At 45.0% G+C, this 22,024-nt stretch overlaps 2 protein-coding genes across 9 annotated transcripts in view; both read right to left on the bottom strand.

Annotated features, from left to right (window-relative positions):
• The window catches only part of LOC137433072 (protein FAM13A), a 355,270-nt gene that overhangs the window by 131,806 nt on the left and 201,440 nt on the right, over window positions 1–22,024 (bottom strand). For all 8 annotated transcript variants that reach the window (XM_068125518.2, XM_078783916.1, XM_078783917.1 and 5 more), the window contains exon 6: window positions 16,577–16,658. In XM_068125518.2, coding sequence (XP_067981619.2) covers window positions 16,577–16,658 — 82 coding nt within the window. The remainder of the gene's footprint in view (window positions 1–16,576; window positions 16,659–22,024) is intronic.
• LOC144893356 (uncharacterized) lies at window positions 10,156–14,358 on the bottom strand. The gene is made up of 3 exons (XM_078783915.1): window positions 14,286–14,358; window positions 11,867–13,767; window positions 10,156–10,937 (listed from the first exon to the last, which is right to left on the bottom strand). Exons 2-3 carry the CDS (start codon window positions 13,742–13,744, stop codon window positions 10,899–10,901), a joined length of 1,917 nt encoding a protein of 638 aa, XP_078640041.1. The 5' UTR covers window positions 13,745–13,767; window positions 14,286–14,358; the 3' UTR covers window positions 10,156–10,898.

The following is a 22,024-nucleotide window of genomic DNA, read 5'->3' as shown; positions in this document are numbered from 1 at the left end:
ACTCTGATTCTGCAACTGGACCTGACGGCATCAGCACACGGGTCCTAAAATCCTGTTCTTCTGCTCTTTCACTCCCTATCTCTGTTCTCTTCACCCTCTCTTTTGCTCAAGATCATCTGCCATCTGCTTGGAAATCAGCCAACATCACCGCTTTGCACAAAAAAGGTGCAAAAACAGATCCTAGCAACTACAGACCAATCAGCCTTCTCCCAATTATCAGCAAAGTCATGGAATCCATCATTGCTTCAGATATGAAATCTTTCCTCTTCTCCAATGGCTTGATCTCTGATCATCAATTTGGTTTCAGACCTGGTCACTCTACTCTGAACATGCTGCTTCTGCTTTCTCAACAATGGATGGAGGTCCTCAATGCCAAACAGGAAATTAGAGCTGTCTCCCTTGACATATCACGTGCCTTCGATACGGTCTGGCACCCCGCTCTGCTCACCAAACTCTCCTCCTTTGGTATCCATGGAAATCTCCACGCATGGCTGGCGGACTTCCTCTCTAGTCGTAGTCAACGCATGGCCCTGAATGGTTTTCTCTCATCTCCTCTTCCTGTTCAGGCTGGAGTTCCCCAAGGCAGTGTTCTGGGCCCTGTGCTTTTTCTGGTCTTCATCAATGATCTCTCTGACTCTCTTGAAAATCCTCTCTATCTCTTTGCTGATGACTCTACTCTCTGTCGCTCCATTCCTCATCCCTCAGATCGGCAGTCTGCAGCCTCCTCACTCTCTGCAGACCTGGACAAAATCACAGACTGGGCAAACAAGTGGAACATGTCTTTCAATCCTGACAAATCTCACACTCTTACGATGTCTCTCTGAAAAGACCGACTGGACAACCCTCCCATCCACTTTCTGAATAATCCTCTCCAAGAAGTTCTGTCACTCAAGCTTTTGGGTCTCACTATCTGCCATGATCTTTCCTGGGAAAACCACATTTCAAATCTGGCTTCCAAAGCCAGTCGCCGAATGGGCATCCTCCGTCGTGCGAAGTCCTTCCTTGGCACACCTGAGCTCCTCACCACATACAAGGCTTTCATCTGCAGCTCAATGGAATACTGCTCTCCCCTCTGGTCTGGTGCTCCTGCCTCACACCTAGCTCGTCTTCACGCTGTTGAAACCAAAGCGTTCAGAATCATTGGAATCTCCCACGATGAAGCTAACTCCAAGGGCCTTTCACTCACTCACCGCAGGCAGGTTGGTGGTCTTTCCGTCTTCTACAGACTCCTCTCAGGCCTTGCCCCCCCAGCTCTCTCTGGGCTCTGTCCCCCAAATATTCCTACAGGTCGCACAAGATCTGCCTGCAACCCTCTTATGGTTAAACTGCCAAAATCAAGACTCTCTGCTCAACTTCACTCCTCTTTTCTCCCGCCTCTGGAACAAACTCCCTCACTCTCTTCAATCCCACTCCACCCTCCAGGTCTTTAAAACAGCTGTTCACCACCATCTCTTATCTTCCCCCATCCAAAACCTTGATCTTTTCTACCCCCGCTAATTGCACCCCAAAGCCACTTTTTTGAAATACCAACTTCTGGCCTGAAAGTCCTTGGTGTCCTTGTGTTTTATACTTCTCCCACCCCCCCCCCCCCCTTCCCATGCCTCCTCCCCCCAAGCCCTCTCCCTCCCACACATCTCCCTGCTCTCAAATGTTGTGTTTGTGTGCTTCCCCTTCTCTCCCCATCTTGTCTTCCGCTACCTCTTTTTATATATTTTGTTTGGCTGGTTGATTTTTTTGTGAAATAAATGTTAGCTCCTTCACGAGCCTCGATTCAGTATACAAAAAAAAAGAAAAGAAAAAAAGACTTCAATTCGCTGACGTCTCGTGGAGCAGGTGCATCCTTGATAGCTCGGACTTTCTCATCTGTCGAGTGTAGACCCTCGGCATCAATCGTATGACCCAGGTACATGACTGATAGTCCAGTCATTCTCGCGAACTTTTACCCCTAACCCACCACTAATTGCAAGAGAAAAAAAATGATATTTTTCTGAAACCTGTCGATCCTCTGAACAAATACATTAAATTATACGCAATTATTCCCACCCGCAACCTCCGCTCTGCTGGTACCAACCTCCTGACCCCCCCCCCCCCATCCGGACCAAATTCAGATCTTGGGGGGACAGGGCCTTCTCCATCGCTGCTCCCACCCTCTGGAACTCACTACCTCACACCATCAGAGACTCCTCCTCACTCACCACATTCAAAACATCACTAAAGACCCACCTGTTCAACACTGCATTCAACATTCAACCCACAGCATTTAACCCCTGACTATCTCTTCTCCTTCTCCCTCCTTTTGCTTTAAATATTTCCCTATTGATTCTTGTCTTTTTGCAATTGTTGTTTTCATGTATTGTTATGCATTATGTTTTCCACTCTGTCAAAGCGCCTTTGGGCTTCTTGAAAAGCGCTATACAAAATAAATGAATTATTATTATTATTATAATGAGTGGATCATACTTTATTTTCAGATTGAACGAGAGCCGTGAACGAGAGGTGGAGTGACGCTTGCAGTGAGAGATTTGATCAGTGTGCTGAGGACAGTTAAACAACTCTTCACAACATTTTCACTGGTATAGTTTCCCAGACAACGGTGAATGTTGATGAGGCGAAAACTGTGGGAGAAAGGCTCTTGGGCCAGATGAGTGGTAAACGTGTGCTTGAATACAGCTTCAAGAAGAAGGGTCAAGCCATAACTATGGACTCAGAGTCTGCAATGAAGACACCAGACGGAGACATCAATATCGACCCTCAGTTACTCTTCCAGAGACTTGTGATCGCTGGCACTGAAGTAGGAGACTTATCCAAAGCACTCCTTTGTGAGTTATGCACATATCCTCCATCTTTGTTCGAGACCAAATATGCCTTGCTGTCCGCCAATAAGCCAGCGTTAGCCTCAGCAATCAAATCCTTGGCACCTGCCGATACTGCACAACCATCCGATATACAATACGTACTCGATGGCGGTGCCCTATTGCAGCGCATACCGTGGCAGTCAGGTGAACAGTACAAGGATATTCTTGACCGCTACCTGAAATATGTTAGTAGGCATTATGGGCATGCTATCGTCGTGTTTGATGGCTATCGTGAAGGTCCCTCAGCGAAAGACTGTGCCCATCAGAAAAGGGGTGAGCGACCATCAGTGAAGGTATCTTTTTCTCAAACCATGACGCTTTCTGTCAAGAAGGAAGAGTTTCTTCGGAACAAGGAGAACAAGCAACAATTCATAGACATTCTTGGTAATAAACTGGAAGAATCTCATTGTGAAGTGCTTCATGCGAGTGGGGATGCGGACCTACTCATAGCAACAACTGCAATTTGTAGCTCTTCAAAATCCAACACTGTTCTTGTTGGCGAAGACACAGACTTGTTGATACTACTGTGCTACTATTTTCGCAAGAATACTGCGCACACTCTCTACTTAATGTCGGAGCCGAAAAAGGGTTCATTGAATCCAAGACAATATTTGGACATTGGCAAAGTCAGAGAGGCTCTGGGTGATACTGTCTGTGAAAACATTCTCTTCATCCATGCGTACCTGGGATGCGACATGACATCAAGGGTCTTTGGGATCAGCAAAGGCACTGGACTCAAACTGTTCAAGGACAATGAAATGTTCCAGCAAGAGGCCATAATTTTCGGCAATAAAGAGTCAACACAGGATGAGTTCATTGCTGCAGGAGACAGAGCAATGGTTTGTGTGTACGGAGGCAAACCATCAGACAATTTGAACGAATTGAGGGTAGCAAAATTTCATGCTAAGGTGACAACAAACAAAACATCGTTGCACCCACGGGTACTTCCGCCCACGAGCTCAGCTTCCAAATATCACAGCCTACGGGTATTCCAACAGGTTCAGGAGTGGAAAGGACACAAACTCAACCCGCTTGACTGGGGATGGAGGATCATGGACACCAGGATGATCCCTATGCATTCTGACCTCGCTGCAGCACCAGACTATCTCCTAAAGCTGGTTAGGTGTTCTTGCAAGGGTGGTTGCAGTGATAAACGTTGTGGTTGTCGGAAACTTGGGCTGCCTTGCACATTTGCATGTAGGGAGTGCAGAGGTATTTGTGCAAATGCAGACGAATCAGTGGACGTTTTCGAGGATGCTGATGATAGTGACCATGGAAGAGACGAAGTGACGTGTTAAATATTGTGAACAGACAGAAGGACATTGGGTACAAATAGTTGTGGTCGTGTATTCAAACATGGTTAAATAAATAATTTAGAGTTGATTTGGTGTATTATTAAGAGTGATATTGTCATATAATTAATTTCCAAACATTGCGGTAGTCCGAAAAGTTCCCAAATCGGAAAGGACCTGAAAATCCATGTTCCACTCAATATATTTAAGTATAATTTTGGGCAGATATTTAGTAGACATCAAGGTCTCAGAAAAGTATTACTTCGTTTCTCTTGCAATTAGTGGCGGGTCCATTCACATTTTGACTGGACTATGATGGCACCCTAAACTTGCACTTGTCTCGACGCAAACGTAGGCCGGAGTCCGAAATCTTCTTCAGAACTCTATCCAGGTTTTGTAGATGTTCCGCATCCGTACGACCAGTAACCAGAATATCATCCTGGTAACAAACGATGTTGCGTTCGGCGGCAAACAATCTGTCCATGACACGTTGATAAATTCCATGTGCAGATTTCACTCCAAAACTGAGTCGGTGGTACCTGTGCAACCCACGATGTGTGTTGATGAAGATACTGTTTCGAATTCTCATCCAAGCGGAGCTGCAGATATGCGGATTTGAGATCGAGTTTAGTAAAAGTCTTCCCTCCCGTGAGACGAGCGTAGAGGTCTTCGATCCTCAGGATTAGATATTTATCCAATGAAGAACACTTACTTGTTCACGGTCATTTTATAATCTCCACATATGCGGATGGACTGGTCCGATTTTATGACCGGAACAATGGGCGCCGCCCATTCGGCATACTGCATTTGCTCGATGATCCCTAGATTTTCAAGATGATCCAGTTCCTTGTCAATCCGCTCCCGCAGGGCGAAAGGGATTGGGCGAGCTCTGCAAAATATAGGATTGGCATCCCAGTCAACACTGAGTTTAGCCGTATGTCCTTTCAAGGTTCCAAGCTCATCCTTGAAGACATCCGGGTACGTATCCAGCACATTTTTGAGTGTCTATGCTGCGGTAGGAGAAACGTTGGCTGCCCGGAGTTGATGAATGCTTTTCCACTTCAGTCGAATTATGCTAAACCAGGTCCTGCCGAGTAAGGAAGGGCCCTTTCCAGGATGACGATCAGGGGTAGGTGAAACTCGCGGTTATCTTAGCCCACCATGACGTCACATGTAACGCAGGGAACAATCTTCTCACCTGTATCGGTGGAGAGTCCATAGGTAGTAGGTTTCAGATGGGGTCGGTCAGCATCACCCTGTCCATGACACGTTGATAAATTCCATGTGCAGAGACGTGTCGGTTCAAAGGGAGAGATCTCGCGATCTCGCGAGATCTTGGAGACGGCGGCAGGGATTTTCGAAGCTCCACACGGTCTCCACGTTTTTCGAAGTTAAGTCTGTTAACAATTGTATTTTGTCGAAACTGTATTTATCTTTCGGTGTGTGAAGTTATTGTGTGCAACTTTGGTTGTTTCTCGGTGTTTATCTTTCATAAATTGATCGTCTGTTTGCCGTGTCGCGAGCAAGGCCTTGTACAGTGTGCACTGTACAACCTTGAGGCTTTGTTTTTCTCTCAGTGGTCCGTCGTTTGTGATCCAATAACTTTCGTTCTCTGTATTCCCAGTCTTTTCACCCATAGCCTACTTCCTTGTGTAAATCTCAACTCAAAAAAAAAAAAAAAAAAAAAAATACATTTCCTTCTCTGTTCTCATTCGTTTATTCATTCTTATTCGTTCGTTCGTTCTTCGACCACGTGTTTCTCCCCCATTTCCCCAGATAGTTTTCACTCATTAACCTTCAATGCTTACACTTTCCCCCCAAGTTATGTATTCCGTCATATTTTATAACACCTTTTTCTTCTTCTTCTTTAAAAGGCTGCTTTCGACTTGCTCACCAAATCAATTCATCCCAAAAAAAATATCCATCTCCTATAGTGCCTTTTTTCTACATTCCCTAAACTCTCCTGCACTCCATCCTCCATCCAGCGTCCTTAAACGTATTTTTAACTCGAAGGTCACAAGAAACTCATTTTGCAATAAATGTTCGTTTCCCATAAATCGTACACTTTCAAAAATCCAATCTCACCCCTCCCCTCCAAATCTTCCCCATAACCCCTCCCCTCCAAATCTTCCCCATCACCCCTCCCCTCCAAATCTTCCCCATCACCCATCCCTTTCAAATCTCCCCCCTTGCCCCCTCCCTCCTAAACTACCCCCTCACCCCTCCCCGCCAAGACGCCCCCTCGCCCCTCCCCTCCTAGACTCCTGCCTCACCCCTCCCCTCCAAATGTCCCCCATATCCCATCCCTTTCAAATCCCTCCCCTTGTCCCTTCCCTCCCAAACTCCCCCCTCACCCCTCCCCTTCAAATCTCCCCACCCTCATTGCTTCTCAATTTCCCCCCTCTCACTCCCCCTCCTCAAAGCGTCCTCCCCGCTTCTTCCCCCTTCAAACTCTCACCTCCATCTCCCCCAACCTTCTGCCTCGCTCTTCCCCCTCCTCAAATAACACCTCATTGTGGCTCACCCAATCACCATCAAACCTTTTGTCCGCCCCATCCTTCCCTTTCTCCGAGCTATTCTGAAATCTCTGACACACCTTCAACAGCTCTCCCTACCTCTTCCACCTCTTCCACATCTTACCCTACCCCTCCTCCCCCCTGTTCTGTATCTGATGCTCCCCCTTCCTCTTCATTAACGGTATGGACCTCAAACATCCGGGGCCTTCGTTCAAACTTAACTGATCTCTCCATACAGGTTGATTCTGTCAAACCAGACGTGATCTGCTTAACAGAAACTTTCCTCCTTTATGATGTCTCTGATTCCATAGTATCTCTCCCGAGCTACTCCCTCCTCCGGTATGATAGACCTGAGCCTCGTCCTGGAGGCGGGGTTGCTATCTTTATCAAAAACTCTCTTCCTCACTCGCCCTGCACTGCACTCTCTCCACCTCACCCCCAGGAATACCTCTGGCTACGGCTTCCCCTTCGCTCCCACCTCTTGTTCATATGTGTGTTGTATCGTCCACCAAACAGTGATGACTCCATCTACATCTCGCTGTCTGATGATATGGACCAACTTCTATCTACTCATCCCAACTCTCTCTTCCTCATATGTGGTGATTTCAACTGTCATCATGCCAGTTGGCTGGGTGTGGGTACCTCTCTCACCAGCCATGGCTCCTCAGCAAAGGACTTCTGCGACTCACTGGGACTGACACAATCTGTCAATTTCCCGACCCGGATCTCAGTCAACGGAACATCTTCTCTTCTGGACTTGGTTATGACTAACTTCCCTGAAAATGTCTGCTGCTCTTCTTCTGCTCCGATCGGATCATCTGATCATGTCCTTGTTAAAGTGGACATCTCGCTGACCATCCTCAGGGAGCCTGCTCAGCGTCGACGAGTCTGGCATTTCACTCAGGCCAACTGGCACGGTCTTCAAGCAGCCATCAATCATCTGGACTGGTCTCCCATCTCTACCACCTCTGACATCAACTCATCCTGGGAATTCTTCCAAAGTAAATTGCTCTCTCTCATGCACAGATTTATCCCATCTCGTCTTCAGCTGTCATACCCTTCCTCCCGTCCATGGTACACGGAATCTTGTGGTGAGGCTGTTGCCCAGAAACAACTTGCCTTCGTCTCCTGGAAAGCAAATCCAACGGAAGGAAATCTCATTTCCTTTCACAAAGCCCGAAACAAGTGTGTGTCCACCCTCAGGAGAGCCAGGAAACAATATCTCTCCGTTCTCAAGACCGAACTCTCTTATCTGTCTCCCTCTTCCAAATCCTGGTGGCATCTGGTCAAATCCGTTTCTGGTGTTTGTTCCCCCTCCATCCCCTCCCTTACCTCAAACGGCTACACAGCTGACTCCGCACGTGAAAAAGCTGAATGCCTCAACTCTGTGTTTGCCTCTAAATCTTGTGTCCCAAACCCATCCCTCTCTGTACCCACCATACCCAGTCGTACCCTGCTGCTCCTGGACTCCGTGTCCTTTCCTCCTGACAAGGTGGAAAAGTTTCTGTCAACCCTCGACTCTGATTCTGCAACTGGACCCGACGGCATCAGCCCACGGGTCCTAAAATCCTGCTCTGCTGCTCTATCTCACCCTCTCTCTGTTCTCTTCACCCTCTCTTTTGCTCAAGGTCAACTGCCATCTGCTTGGAAATCAGCCAACATCACCGCTTTGCACAAAAAAGGTGCAAAAACAGATCCTAGCAACTACAGACCAATCAGCCTTCTCCCAATTATCAGCAAAGTCATGGAATCCATCATTGCTTCTGATATGAAATCTTTCCTCTTCTCCAATGGCTTGATCTCTGATCATCAATTTGGTTTCAGACCAGGTCACTCTACTCTGGACATGCTGCTTCTGCTGTCTCAACAATGGATGGAGGTCCTCAATGCCAAACAGGAAATTAGAGCTGTCTCCCTCGACATATCACGTGCCTTCGACACGGTCTGGCACCCTGCTCTGCTCACCAAACTCTCCTCCTTTGGTATCCATGGAAATCTCCACGCATGGCTGGCGGACTTCCTCTCTAGTCGTCGTCAACGTGTGGCCCTGAATGGGTTTCTCTCATCTCCTCTTCCTGTTCAGGCTGGAGTTCCCCAAGGCAGTGTTCTGGGCCCCGTGCTTTTTCTGGTCTTCATCAATGATCTCTCTGACTCTCTCGAAAATCCTCTCTATCTCTTTGCTGATGACTCCACTCTCTGCCGCTCCATTCCTCTTCCCTCAGATCGGCAGTCTGCTGCCTCCTCACTCTCTGAAGACCTGGACAAAATCACAGACTGGTCAAACAAGTGGAACATGTCTTTCAATCCTGACAAATCTCACACTCTTACTATGTCTCTCCGAAAAGATCGACTGGACAACCCTCCCATCTACTTTCTCAACAATCCTCTCCAAGAAGTTCTGTCGCTCAAGATTTTGGGTCTCACTATCTGCCATGATCTTTCTTGGGAAAACCACATTTCCAAGCTGGCCTCCAAAGCCAGTCGCCGACTGGGCATCCTCCGTCGTGCGAAGTCCTTCCTCGGCACACCTGAGCTCCTCACCACATACAAGGCTTTCATCCGCAGCTCAATGGAATACTGTTCTCCCCTATGGGCCGGTGCTCCTGCCTCACACCTAGCTCGGCTTCACGCTGTTGAAACCAAAGCTTTCAGAATTATTGGAATCTCCCGCGATGAAGCTATCTCTGAGGGCCTTTCACTCACTCACCGCAGGCAGGTAGGTGGTCTTTCTGTCTTCTACCGACTCCTCTCCGGCCTTGCACCCCCAGCTCTCTCTGTGCTCTGTCCCCCAAATATTCCTACAGGTCGCACAAGATCTGCCAGCAACCCTCTGATGGTTAAACTGCCGAAATCTCGGCTCTCCGCTCACCTTCACTCTTTCATTCCTCTTTTCTCCCGCCTCTGGAACAAACTCCCTCACTCCCTTCAATCCCACTCCTCCCTCCAGGTCTTTAAAACAGCTGTTCACCACCATCTCTTATCTTCCCCCATCCAAAACCTTGATCTTTTCTACCCCCGCTAATTCACCCCAGGTCCACCTTGTTTGAAATTCCAACTTCTTTCCTGGAAGTCCTGGCAGTGTCCATATGTTTTATACCTCTCCCACTGCCCCCTTCCCACGCCCCCCCCCCCCAAAGCCCTCGCCCTCTCTCAGATCTCTCGATGTCTCCATGTCTCTCGGTCCCTGCTCTCAAATGTTGTGTTTGTGTCCTTCCCCCTCTCTCCCCATCTTGTCTACCGCTCCCTATGTTATATGTTTTATGTGTCGGTTTGTCTTTCTGTGTGTTAATGTTCGCTCTTTCACGAGCCTCGATCTTGTATACAAAAAAAAAAAAAAAAAAAAAAAAAAAAAAATCACTCCACAGGTTTGTGAAAACAGCATGGCTGATGAGCGAGACGGCCGCACCAGTGTCGACCTCCATTTGCAATGGTCAATTGTTGACGACAACAGTGGCAAGAAGAGGGTCCCGCTTATCGTGAGAATCAATACGAAATAGTGCGGGAGCCCAGAAACATTTGTTTCACATCTCGAGTACAAAAGGTTTGAGGCCTGGAATATATGCATCTATGATAGGAGACCCCAAAAAGGCAATTCTTAAGTTCTGCAATTCTGCACAGCAACCAGGGGGCGCCACCAAAGACCCCTAAATGTGACTCTTAATTCACAATTTGAGTACATCTTTCAAACTTGTCTTAAAATGTTCTCTATAGGAGTGGAAATCAGAATTCCCAATTCTTAAGTTTTCAATTTGTGTATTAGGTCGCTTAAGAACGACCTAATTAATGCTAATTAACGCTAATTAGCATTTTTAATTCACAATTTGAGTACATCCATGAAACATATGGCAATGTATTCCTTAGGTCATCCTAAATCAAGATCAGTCATTCTTAAGTATCCATTTCATGTATTAACCCACTTAAGAATGCACACTGACAAAAAGGAGAAACATAGATTGTATACAAACACAATGTTTTATTTTTTTATAAACTACACAAAAATGTACTTAGTATGCATGAATTATGCTTCAAAATCAGATCATAGTAAGTCATGTAGTAAATTGGCGTCCTGGTTCTACCGCCCATCAACAATTAAATCTCAAATCTCGGAACAAAAAACAATTTTTAATGTTAATTTTATAAAAATTAATACCTAATGTCTAACTTTTACTCTATTAGCGATATTGCTGTTTTATCTCTGACTATCGCTTATAAACTATTTAACATGTTTAAGCTAATTACCCTGAACTAAAAACAAATTTTAATGTATGTAAAAACTCAACTAACTATATCAACGAAAAATTATTGAATTTATCTCAAACATCAACATGATTGTATATATGTTGTTTTATCCAACATTCCTCACATTATTTTGCTTAAAATTTCAAAAACATTACAAATTCCCTGTCAGGATGCTTTGGATATGTACCGTACTGAATATAATCGTATGAACAGGTTTGGTCGATTGTAAACCTACACATCACCATCATCACCATCTCCTTCAACGTCCTCTTCATCAGAATATGACTGCGCTAGGACCTCTTCATCGTCAGCATCAGCTAATTCTTCATCATCTGGAACGAGCGACTCCGGAAGTTGGTCTCCCTCAAACCAGATGGGTTTATATTGATCTCCCACTAGTTCCCATCCGTCATCCTCTGATGGGTGTTGCTGGATGATTGGCTGGTCAGCATTGGCCCACATTCTTGAAACAAGCGATACACGCTTTATGTGGGAGCTGAACACTGACTGAACTGAACAACACTGAACAACACTGAAGCTGCTCCCACGTGGTCAGTTGAATGCTGCTTATCAATGCTTCTGTTTCTTCTCTGTGTGGGTAAGAGTCTAAGAAGGATGAGAAGTGTAGCATCTCAAGAGCAAGGGCTAGTATGGGGTGCAATCTCTTGCACCTGTTGAAATGTTTCCCCGTCAAAAATCCGTTTAAGGATCCGGTTGCAAGTACCTCAGATTCAGTCAGCATTTCTGGTCCTCCAGAGTTGGACAGGAGTTTCCCAATAGCCTTGAAGAAAGCCATTTCGATGTGGAATGGGCCTAACATTATGAAAATGTTATCAAATTTCGGTTTCTCAGTCACTTGTATTTGAAGTGCCAGCTTGGCTGCGCCCAGATCATAACTGACTATTCCGTATTTCTGTCCCGTCTCATTAGCACACCTCTGCGTGATGAGGAGAGTCTCCTGCACGACCTCTAGGCTGGTGATAGGCTGGCGTAAGTTTGGCATATATAGAACCTCTTGTTTTGGAAGGTGGTCACTGCAAATGCTTGCATTAAACCCAACCCACATAATAGGCAATACATCATTGCCAATGGCATGGCTCATCATCCACACGAGGTCCAGGTGGCGAGCCTTGTTGCTAACATCTGGAAGGCTGTAGACTGCAGTGTTTTTGTAACTGAACTTCGTCATCTTTGGTATCTTCCTATATGGCTGGAGTGCAGTATCTGTACTCTCAAGGGTTCTCTTCCTTTTGCCTGTCTTTACTTGCCGAGCACTAGTTGAGGTTGAAACTGCCATGACAGCAGATGCTTCACGTTCTTCATCAGGTGCTGGCACATTTTGGTACAGAATACCCATGGTATCGTGCAGCGAATTGGCTCCAGACATGGTTTGAGTCATCTCATCGAAATTGTCGAAGGCTAATCCGACTGGTTTACCTACGACTGTTCCTTTTGGACAAGCAAGCTTCTGTTCTTGAATGGATTCAGCTGTGGCAGTTTCAACTTCTTCCAATGTGTTGTAGCTTAAACAGTGACCAAACCTGTTCAGGACTTGAACCATTTTTTTACTGCCAGTGACCGACTTAACACTCATACCAAGAGCTACATGTTTTGCAGGTTTTGCGCGACCCCGTTGTACAATGAACAAGGCATCCTGACTAGACGAATTTGCGCGGCGCTTTACTGACTCTGTATATCGCTCTGGTTTTAGCCCTCCGTACAAAATATTGAAAAAATCTACTACAAGTTTTGGGGGTGACGAGTCCCCGTTTCTTAAATCCTCCAATGTCGGACATTCAGGAAGGTCGACCTTTTCAACCTTGAGCAACTGGTTGCGCAAAAGCAATGCTGCTTTGGCGATTGTTCTCTCATCAGTAGATGTGTAATCATATACAACACGAATTGCATCATCTGCGGTTTCTGCATTATATAAGATGTTTCCAAGCCTTTTCCCAAGTGAACTCTGTATCTTTATGCGCGCTTTGAAGTGACTCATCAATGTCCTAGAGAGGCTGAAGGCGCTTCCCCTGGGCGTTTCTGCGGATGCCGAACAAATATCAAGATAACGTTCATATACAGAATTAAGAAGTTCAGGTCTGTTGTCTATTATTACAGATTGCTCAATGTATGCAAAAATGTCCAACACACTGGTCTCAGAAGGCGTTTTTGTTTCACGTGTGTCCTTTTGGGAAACTCGATTGGCTGACAACAAATACGCACTTTTACATGAATGATGGTAGTGGGCCTCCTTGGCAATTAAATCCGTATCAACTACTTTTGGAATAACCTTACTGTCATTTAATGTCTTTGCTGCATTTTGGATCGATACACCGGCTTCAATGGTTTCACATCTTCCCAACAGTTCGACGCTTCCACCTTTGAGTCGTTTTATCTTTTTCTCACAGAATAGACAAACAGGTGGCAAAATCCCGGCAGATGATGTAGAAGGTGCCGACTCCTTGGATGGACGTAAATGTGGGGCATTGCTACGGTGAACATCACTGGCGGCTTTAACAGGCGGCGTTTGGGATGAGATGGCGGTAAAGTTCTTGTAACAAGAAACATGGTAACCATCCATTTCAGCAGGAGACGTAGGCAATCTCTGAACTACACCACAATAGACAGAGTCCTGGAAATGTTGCTTTTGCCGTCTATTAGCTGCTGCTGTTTCTACTGCTTCCCATTGCGTATCCTTGAAAGGTAGAACGTCTGGACGAGCTTTCTTGTCTGCACTGCGTTGGATGTGAAGAATACATCTGCGTTCCAATGATGAAACAGTAGGCTGGACAGTAGGCTGGACAGTAGGCTGGACAGTAGGCGTAGTATTGGTGGCCGATTCCATGGTTGCATGTTTCAAATCATTGTCTGAAAAATAAAATCACAGCGGGTGGTCAGTGAGCATGGCGAGTCAGTCAGTTTTGGTCAGTGAAATCCAAAAGAAGTTATTTCAAATTTTGAGGCAATAAGTCATTATTTTCTACTCAGCTGTGGTTCGAACCTGAAATCGGTATGCATACAGAACTTTGGATACCCTCATCTGCCTGGACATTTCCTGCGCGCCACCTAGGCCTAGGGCTACATAATTCTGTATCGGCCCCGAATGCTTATTAGGCCTACAGCATAGTGTTGTTTGTTGGGTTAGGGTTAGGGTTGGGTTAGGGTTAGGGTTAGGGTTGGGTTAGGGTTAGGGTTAGGGTTACCATGTTTCTTGTTACAAGAACTTTACCGCCATCTCATCCCAAACGCCACCTGTTAAAGCCGCCAGTGATGTTCACCATAGCAATGCCCCACATTTATGTCCATCCAAGGAGTCGTCACCTTCTACAACCTCTGCCGGGGTTTTGCCACCTAACCCCAAACCCTAACCCTATTTGTTGACTTACCTAAGCAGTGATCTAGGCATTGCAGGCAACATCAGACATTCTGCAGCCGATTCAGAGAATCTATGGAGGGAAAGAGCAGGAGATTCCCCATGATTAGGTCCTATGATAAACCGACAACTCCCTCTACAGGGTGTCCCAGAAAGTTCGTCCCTCAAGATAGTGTCACAAACCTGGATTGATAATGTGTTAATATTTCCCTTTAAGTCACTGGTTATTATTCCCCAAACAATGTTGTATATTGGTCCCAGTTATTCACTGCAGGACAGTCATTTCTGTAGAGAGGCACTTCCTGTTTAGGGTGTAATTGGCTCAAGTTAGGGAAGAAGCCTCCCCATTGGCTGGGAGGCCAAAACTCCTTCCTTAACCAAAACTGAACACCCTCGATCCGGCCAGCCAGACAGGTGTGTGCATGCTCAGCACTGGTGTGGGTGTCTACTTGGGGCCTGCCCTCAGGTCAGCACTCCAGCCCCTCCCTTGCATATAAGGGAGGGCCAGCCAGGGAGTGGAGGGGGGATAGCAGCCAGTGACAACCCAAATTCCGTTACAATACTGACTGCATTCTTAAGTGGGTTGATGCATGAAATGGACACATAAGAATTGCTGTTCTTGATTCACGATGATCTACTGAACAGTTTGGGACCAATTTGAAAGATGTACTCAAATTGTGAATTAACACTCACCTTGCCAGGGACGGGGTCAATGAGTACATTTTGCGTTCTTAAGTGGGTTAATACATGAAATGGATACTTAAGAATGACTGATCTTGATTTAGGATGACCTAAGGAATACATTGCCATATGTTTCATGGATGTACTCAAATTGTGAATTAAAAATGCTAATTAGCGTTAATTAGCATTAATTAGGTCGTTCTTAAGCGACCTAATACACAAATTGAAAACTTAAGAATTGGGAATTCTGATTTCCACTCCTATAGAGAACATTTTAAGACAAGTTTGAAAGATGTACTCAAATTGTGAATTAAGAGTCACATTTAGGGGTCTTTGGTGGCGCCCCCTGGTTGCTGTGCAGAATTGCAGAACTTAAGAATTGCCTTTTTGGGGTCTCCTATCATAGATGCATATATTCCAGGCCTCAAACCTTTTGTACTCGAGATGTGAAACAAATGTTTCTGGGCTCCCGCACTAAAACAGGTCATACAATTCTGAGTTGTCGGAAACAGAGCTCACCTGGTCAAGCTCAGGCTCCTCCGAACCGATAAACTGATGAATCTTCTTGTCAACAGCTTTCTCTTTTCCCGATTTGCGAGTGATGCAAGCTGGAGCAATATGGCCAGTTTTCGAACAGAAATGGCAGGTTGCATCTTTGAACCGACACGTCTCCGGAGGCTGCTTTCCGTTGCACCGAAAACATTTGTTGTGGGTTTGAGACTGCACTGGCTTCTGACGAGGAGCCTTGTTCCAACGTTTTGGCTGATCATGATCCAACCGATTCACAGCATGGCTGGTACCAGACGAGCGAGTTGCACCGATGCCTGTGGCGTTGCATTCAGCACTTTCCATGGAAATGGCGGTGTCTCTGGCATTTTGGAACGTCAGTCTTCTCTCAGCAAGCAGGCATCTACGAGTGCGGTCATCGGACATGCCAACCACCAACAAATCACGGAGCATGTCGTCCATCGTGTCCCCAAACTCACACAGATGTTAGTTTTTTGAGGTGTGCAATGAAGTCTGCGATCGACTGACCTTGATGCTGTCTGCACATGTAAAAATTAAACCGACACAGGATGACTGAAGGAGATGGATTACAATGTTCCTTCAAAGCAGCCTTGAGCTCTGCATACGTGAGCTCCTGGATTGTTTGAGGACGAATCAGGTTTTTAACGAGTGTGAACGTCTCACCCCCGCAAATGGACAGGAAGACGGCCTTCATCCGGGCTTCCGTCACGATGCCGTTCGCCTCGAAGTAGAAAGACAACCGCTCGGAATACGTGTCAAAATCTCCCTCATGAGGGTTGAATTCATCTATATGGCTGAAAGATGTCATGGTCGACATGTTTATCCTCGTCGCCATGTAAGGTATCTCAACAGACTACGATCGATTGGAGCACACGTTTATTGACTCTCCCGATACAGGCCCGATTCACCGCAGCGCCATCCGAGCTGGGCCGTAACTTCCCGAAAAACGGAAATAAACCTGCGGTACGGATACAATGGTGAATATTTGCAGCTTCATACATGACACATCATGAATGAAAAAAAACAAGCATTTAATGTGGTAAAAGAGAAAAAAAAACACAATCCTGTCAGTGCGACATTGTGTTTCGCCCACACCTTTCACTTGCTTGCGTACTCTCTCCAGATCATTCATCCACCGCAGTACTTCAGAGCTGGCAGCTTTTATACTGTAAGATGGCTGACACACAGAAGGGACAAGAAAGAGTATACTTTATCAGAGACAGTGGGTAAAATTAATATCATTTCTGTGACTAACAGGTACATTTTTCACAAAAATAGGATCAATCTTGCTCTTTATATTCTTCTTCTTCTTCAATCGGCTCGCAGTCCAAGGTCAGATATCATCGATCATCAGTTTTGACCTCTCCTCTGTCTCCAAGCCCGTATCCTTCTTCATCCTGTCCATGTAGTTGGGAACTGGTCTGCCCGGCTCCGGCCTTCAATGTTTAGGTGTTCAGATTATAAGATTGGAAACAGGTTCGTTTTGCGGCTGTAGCAGTGCACAGAAATCCTGAGAAGTCTTCTTCTAATTTTTACCCAATGGACATCGAAAGCTGAACGAAGAAGTCCAGTATAGCATCCATCAAGTCCCTTCTAATGGGTTGCATTGAGAGTCCATTCCTCACTTCCCTAATGCAGGATGGACTCACAAGTTGCCATGAACAGATAAGCTGAGAGAATGTCGACGTCCGTGTTCTTGAAAGTTTGTTGCAAGATGTCCATGTGGCAGCTTTCCTTGTTTGATATCCCGAGCAGTCGTGTTAACCAAGGAACCACTATACTTGAAGTCATTGACTGCATCAAGTTTTATTCCATTATTCGATATGATTGAAACCTCTCTCGACTGGTTGAATGCCACCACTGGGTCATTCCATGTCAAATCATCAAAGAATCTGCCGTCATCTCTCAGATTTTTGTAAAACTTTGGGAACCAATTGGGACCCATGAAAAACGGCAAGAACTCAAATATTTTTGCTAACAGCCTCTTAATTAGTGAGATACAGACTAACGAACTTTGGACTAATTAGCGCGACCTCACAAATTCAAATGGCCATATCTCTAAAAGTATAACACCTAGAGAGCTGGTTTTTGTGTCATTTTAAAGGTATTTTCATGCCCTATGAATTTGTCTGGGCAACATTTTCCTACCTCCAACCACAAAAAAGTTATCACAAAATATAAACTTCAATTGTGAATCCCCAAAAAATGTATCCTTCAAATTTCCTCAAATTCATCCCAGAGGTACCTTATGATGTCAAGAAGCTACCACATAAATTTTGTGATGGGCACTCCAATAGTTTCTGAGATATGAGCAATAATGTACATGTACGTATGGCATATAGGTTCGAAAATCAGCATTTGTAATGTATTATACAATCAATAAGTGAGTTCAAGTACACAGTGTTCACTAACCTGACTTAGGCTTTCAATTTCCTCTTCAATGCAGCAACAGCAGCACTTGTTTCTTTCTTGGAAATACAATATGTCCTTCCAGTTGCAGTGGTTGGTTCAACAGTAGTAAGCACATCCTGGTAGTCAATAGTGAGAGGGTCTGCTGGTTCCGGAAATGTATATGATGGGGATGGTCCATGTGGATGGAGGAACTTAACATCCACCTCATGCCTCTCTGGGGTATGTTCCATGACACATGCAACCCACCAGTGACCATCATAATCCACTGTAACATAACCAGTTATGGCTGAGACATTGTGATCGATCATCCCAGGTGTAAGTTTCAAACTTGATTCAAACTTGATTCAAACTTGTGCTTGAGTTGTTCTATCATCTCCTGTCCTGCATCCTGGAGTTTGTTAGATGGCAATCCTGTCGCGATTTCCAATTTTTTCTTCACAGTGTCACCGATTTTCTTGGTTTTGGATTTCACATATTTATCTGCAGCAAGTCTCTTTTTTGGAATAGGTGATTCTCCAATCAATCCCAAAGACTCATTCAGTGTATTCAGTTCCATTTCAGGAGAATGAAATTCAAACTCCCCTGAACTGCCTGGTATTGGTGATTCACCTCCACCATCATTGTCCTCACTACTGCTAATAGCGCTGCTGGTCACTGGTAATGGTATTTCACTCTGAGTCTCTACCACACCTGGTTGTCTTTTTGCCAGTTTCTTACGACACTGGGTACAGATTTTCTGTGCACTTTGCAGTTTGAGGCTTGGATGAGTGGCTATGGCTTTTTGGCTAACAGCTCACAAGCCAGACGACTTTGGTTTTTCATGAGCTCCAAAGGGATTGCAGCAGGATTTCTGCTTCAAGATGAACTTTTCCTTGGCAGTCGTCATTTTTCTGCAGCTCCTTCAGAAGTGAACTGCCAATTTCTGTTGGTGGCAGGCCTAAGCATTACACTAAGCCAACTTGGACTTTCCCTGGGGATCTTAGACTGTGAAAGTTGCATCACCTCGAATTACCCACATGGGAAATCCCAGTTGGAATTCCCCAGATGAGAATTCCCCTCAGGCCCAGTTGAAAATGAAAGTATATGATACTTAAAAGCAATTGATGGTTGTTCCCTGTGTTCCCTGTCATGGCTCGGTTAGAATGATTGTATAATACATTACAAATGCTGATTTTCGAACCTATATGCCATACGTACATGTACATTATTGCTCATATCTCAGAAACTATTGGAGTGCCCATCACAAAACTTATGTGGAAGCTTCTTGACAGCATAAGGTACATCTGGGATGAATTTGAGGAAATTTGAAGGATACCTTTTTTTTTGGATTCACGATTGAAGTTTATATTTTGTGATAACTTTTTTGTGATTGGAGGTAGGAAAATGTTGCCCAGACAAATTTATAGGGCATGAAAATACCTTTAAAATGACACCAAAACCAGCTCTCTAGGTGTTATACTTTTAGAGATATGGCCATTTGAATTCGCGACATCGCGCTAATTAGTCCAAAGTTCGTTAACCTGTATCTCACTAATTAAGAGGCTGTTAGCAAAAATATTTGAGTTCTAGCTGTTTTTCATGGGTCCCAATTGGTTCCCAAAGTTTTACAAAAATCTGAGAGATGACGGCAGATTCTTTGATGATTTGACATTAGTGGGGCGGCTTAGCCCAAATATTCAAAAGAATTGTGCATTTTGTGATACAAGCACCAAATTTGGCACAAATGTACATTAATATGTTGCGAACATTTTCAGATATTGGGCCACTTGAAATTCCGTAATTTTATTTTTCAAATTTTTTCAAATTTCGTAATTTCAAATTTTTCGGGTGACACCGTCACAATTTCGGTCTTCGAGGCCGGCCGATAGGCAAAGTGTGACCGGAAGGGACGAGGTTCTCCTGACCACGTGGCCCTCGATCTGGGAAGCGAGAGGCGTTCCATTAGTGGACGCGCCCCTCACGCCCGACTTTTGGGCGGCCCCGGCAGGCCGTTTGTTTTGACGTTCCGTGACAGGCCCCGCACCCCCACCTCCGGGCCGACCGGAAGCTTGTGCTGAGTACATCATACCTGAACAACTCAGTGAGGCAGAACACAGCAGTGCACACCAGGGTGACCCCTTCAGTGCATAAACCAATTAACCTGTCCACTGCAGGGCATATAGAAATGAAGTTATTTTCTGCATATAATAATAATATAAGTTCAGTTCTATATAACAATTTCTGTTATCACCACTACCACTACAACTACCACTACTACAAGCTTTGTCTGGAATTTTGTGGACTAACAGACAAACAGACATACAGACAAGCTGGGATCAAAACATTACCTCCTTCCACCATTGAGTGTAGAGGTAAACATCATGGAAATTATATCATGCCCTAGATTTAATTCATGCTTACCCGTGTATTTGCTTCACTGGTTCACAAGGTCTTTTGCATACATGTAATTCAGACTCTCGTCTTCATTGCTGACCACACAATGTTCGCAACATATTAATGTACATTTGTGCCAAATTTGGTGCTTGTATCACAAAATGCACAATTCTTTTGAATATTTGGGCTAAGCCGCCCCACTATATCGGCCGGCCTCGAAGACCGAAATTGTGACGGTGTCACCAGAAAAATTTGAAATTACGAAATTTGAAAAAATTTGAAAAAAAAAATTACGGAATTTCAAGTGGCCCAATATCTGAAAATGTTCGCAACATATTAATGTACATTTGTGCCAAATTTGGTGCTTGTATCACAAAATGCACAACAGGTTTGCTCTGCTGCTACACTACATGGAATGACCCCACTTTAGATTTATTAACATTGATTGTTCGCCCTATTTTACAGATGCATGTTTCGTCTCTTTTAAGAATTTATTGCGCTTGATCAATTTCTTCTGACAATAGGGTGATGTCATTGGCAAAGTTGAGATCAGTAAGAACCTCCGGTTTTCTGATCAGTAAGATCAATCTAAACAATTATTTCACTTCGAAACTGATTGAATTGACTGATTTACCTCATTCATATTAACAGATCTTCAATGAGCTGAACATATGTACAGTGTTAAGAAAGTGTTTGCCGATTCCAATGAGAAGAGAGGCAAAAGCATGTATGACTTATCACTAAGATCCGAGATGATGAATGTTGTTAAATCCTCCCCCTATTCCTCCCCCCGCCCCCCCACGCCCCCCTCCCCCACGGCCTCACCCTGTTAATATGTCCTCGTTGTTAGGACTGCCCCTTTGGCTCAAAGTTCAAATCATTAACTCGACTCGTGATTTCTGACATAACTCTTTCCAAGATGTATTCTTCGAACTTTGTATACATTTTTTAATCAAAATAGAATAACAAATCTCTATCATTCAAGGTTTTCTACATAAACAACATGACCAAAAGTATGTGGACATCCGAGCATCACACATCTCATTCCAAAATCATGAGCATAAATATGGAGTTAGTCTCCCCTTTGCTGCTATAACAGCCTCCACTCTTCTGGGAAGGCTTCCACTAGATGTTAGAACATCGCTGCGGGGATTTGTTTCCATTCAGCCACAAGAGCATGAGTGAGGTCAGGCACTGATGTTGGGCGATTAGGCCTGGATCACAGTCGGTGTTTCAATTCATCCCAAAGGTGTTTGATGGGGTTGCGGCCAGGGCTCTATGCAGACCAGTCAAGTTCTTCCACACCGATCTCGACAAACCATTTCTGTATGGACCTCGCTTTGTGCACGAGGACATTGTCATGCTGAAACAGGAAAGGGCCTTCCCCAAACTGTTGCCACAAAGTTGGAAGCACACAATCGTATAGAATGTCATTGTATGCTGCAGCATTAAGATTTCCCTTCACTGGAACTAAGGGGCCTAGTCCGAACCATGAAAAACGGCCCATGACCATTATTCCTTCTCCAACAAACAATACAGTTTGCACTATGCATTCGAGCAGGTAGCGTTCTCCTGGCATCTGCCAAACCCAGATTCATCCGTCGGATTGCTAGATGGTGAAGCGTGATTCATCACGCCAGAGAACGCATTTCCAGAGTCCAATGGCGCAAACTTTACACCACTCCAGCCGACCCTTGGCATTGTGCATGGTGATCTTAGGCTTGTGTGCGGCTGCTCGGCCATGGAAAGTGGAAACCC

This window comes from Myxine glutinosa, chromosome 8 (genome assembly GCF_964187855.1).
Source record: "Myxine glutinosa chromosome 8, kmMyxGlut1.1, whole genome shotgun sequence".
NCBI classification, from domain to species: Eukaryota; Metazoa; Chordata; class Myxini; order Myxiniformes; family Myxinidae; genus Myxine; species Myxine glutinosa.
Note: the sequence above shows the minus strand (reverse complement) of the source record. Positions and strands in the feature narration are given on the sequence as shown.

Coding starts and splice junctions, on each gene's coding strand:
- LOC144893356 (XM_078783915.1), bottom strand. CDS start 13,744: ATGGAATCGGCCACCAATACTACGCCTACTGTCCAGCCTACTGTCCAG. Junction 10,938..11,866: donor CTATCACCAGCCTAGAGGTC/GTGCAGGAGACT, acceptor TAGTTAGTTGAG/TTTTTACATACATTAAAATT.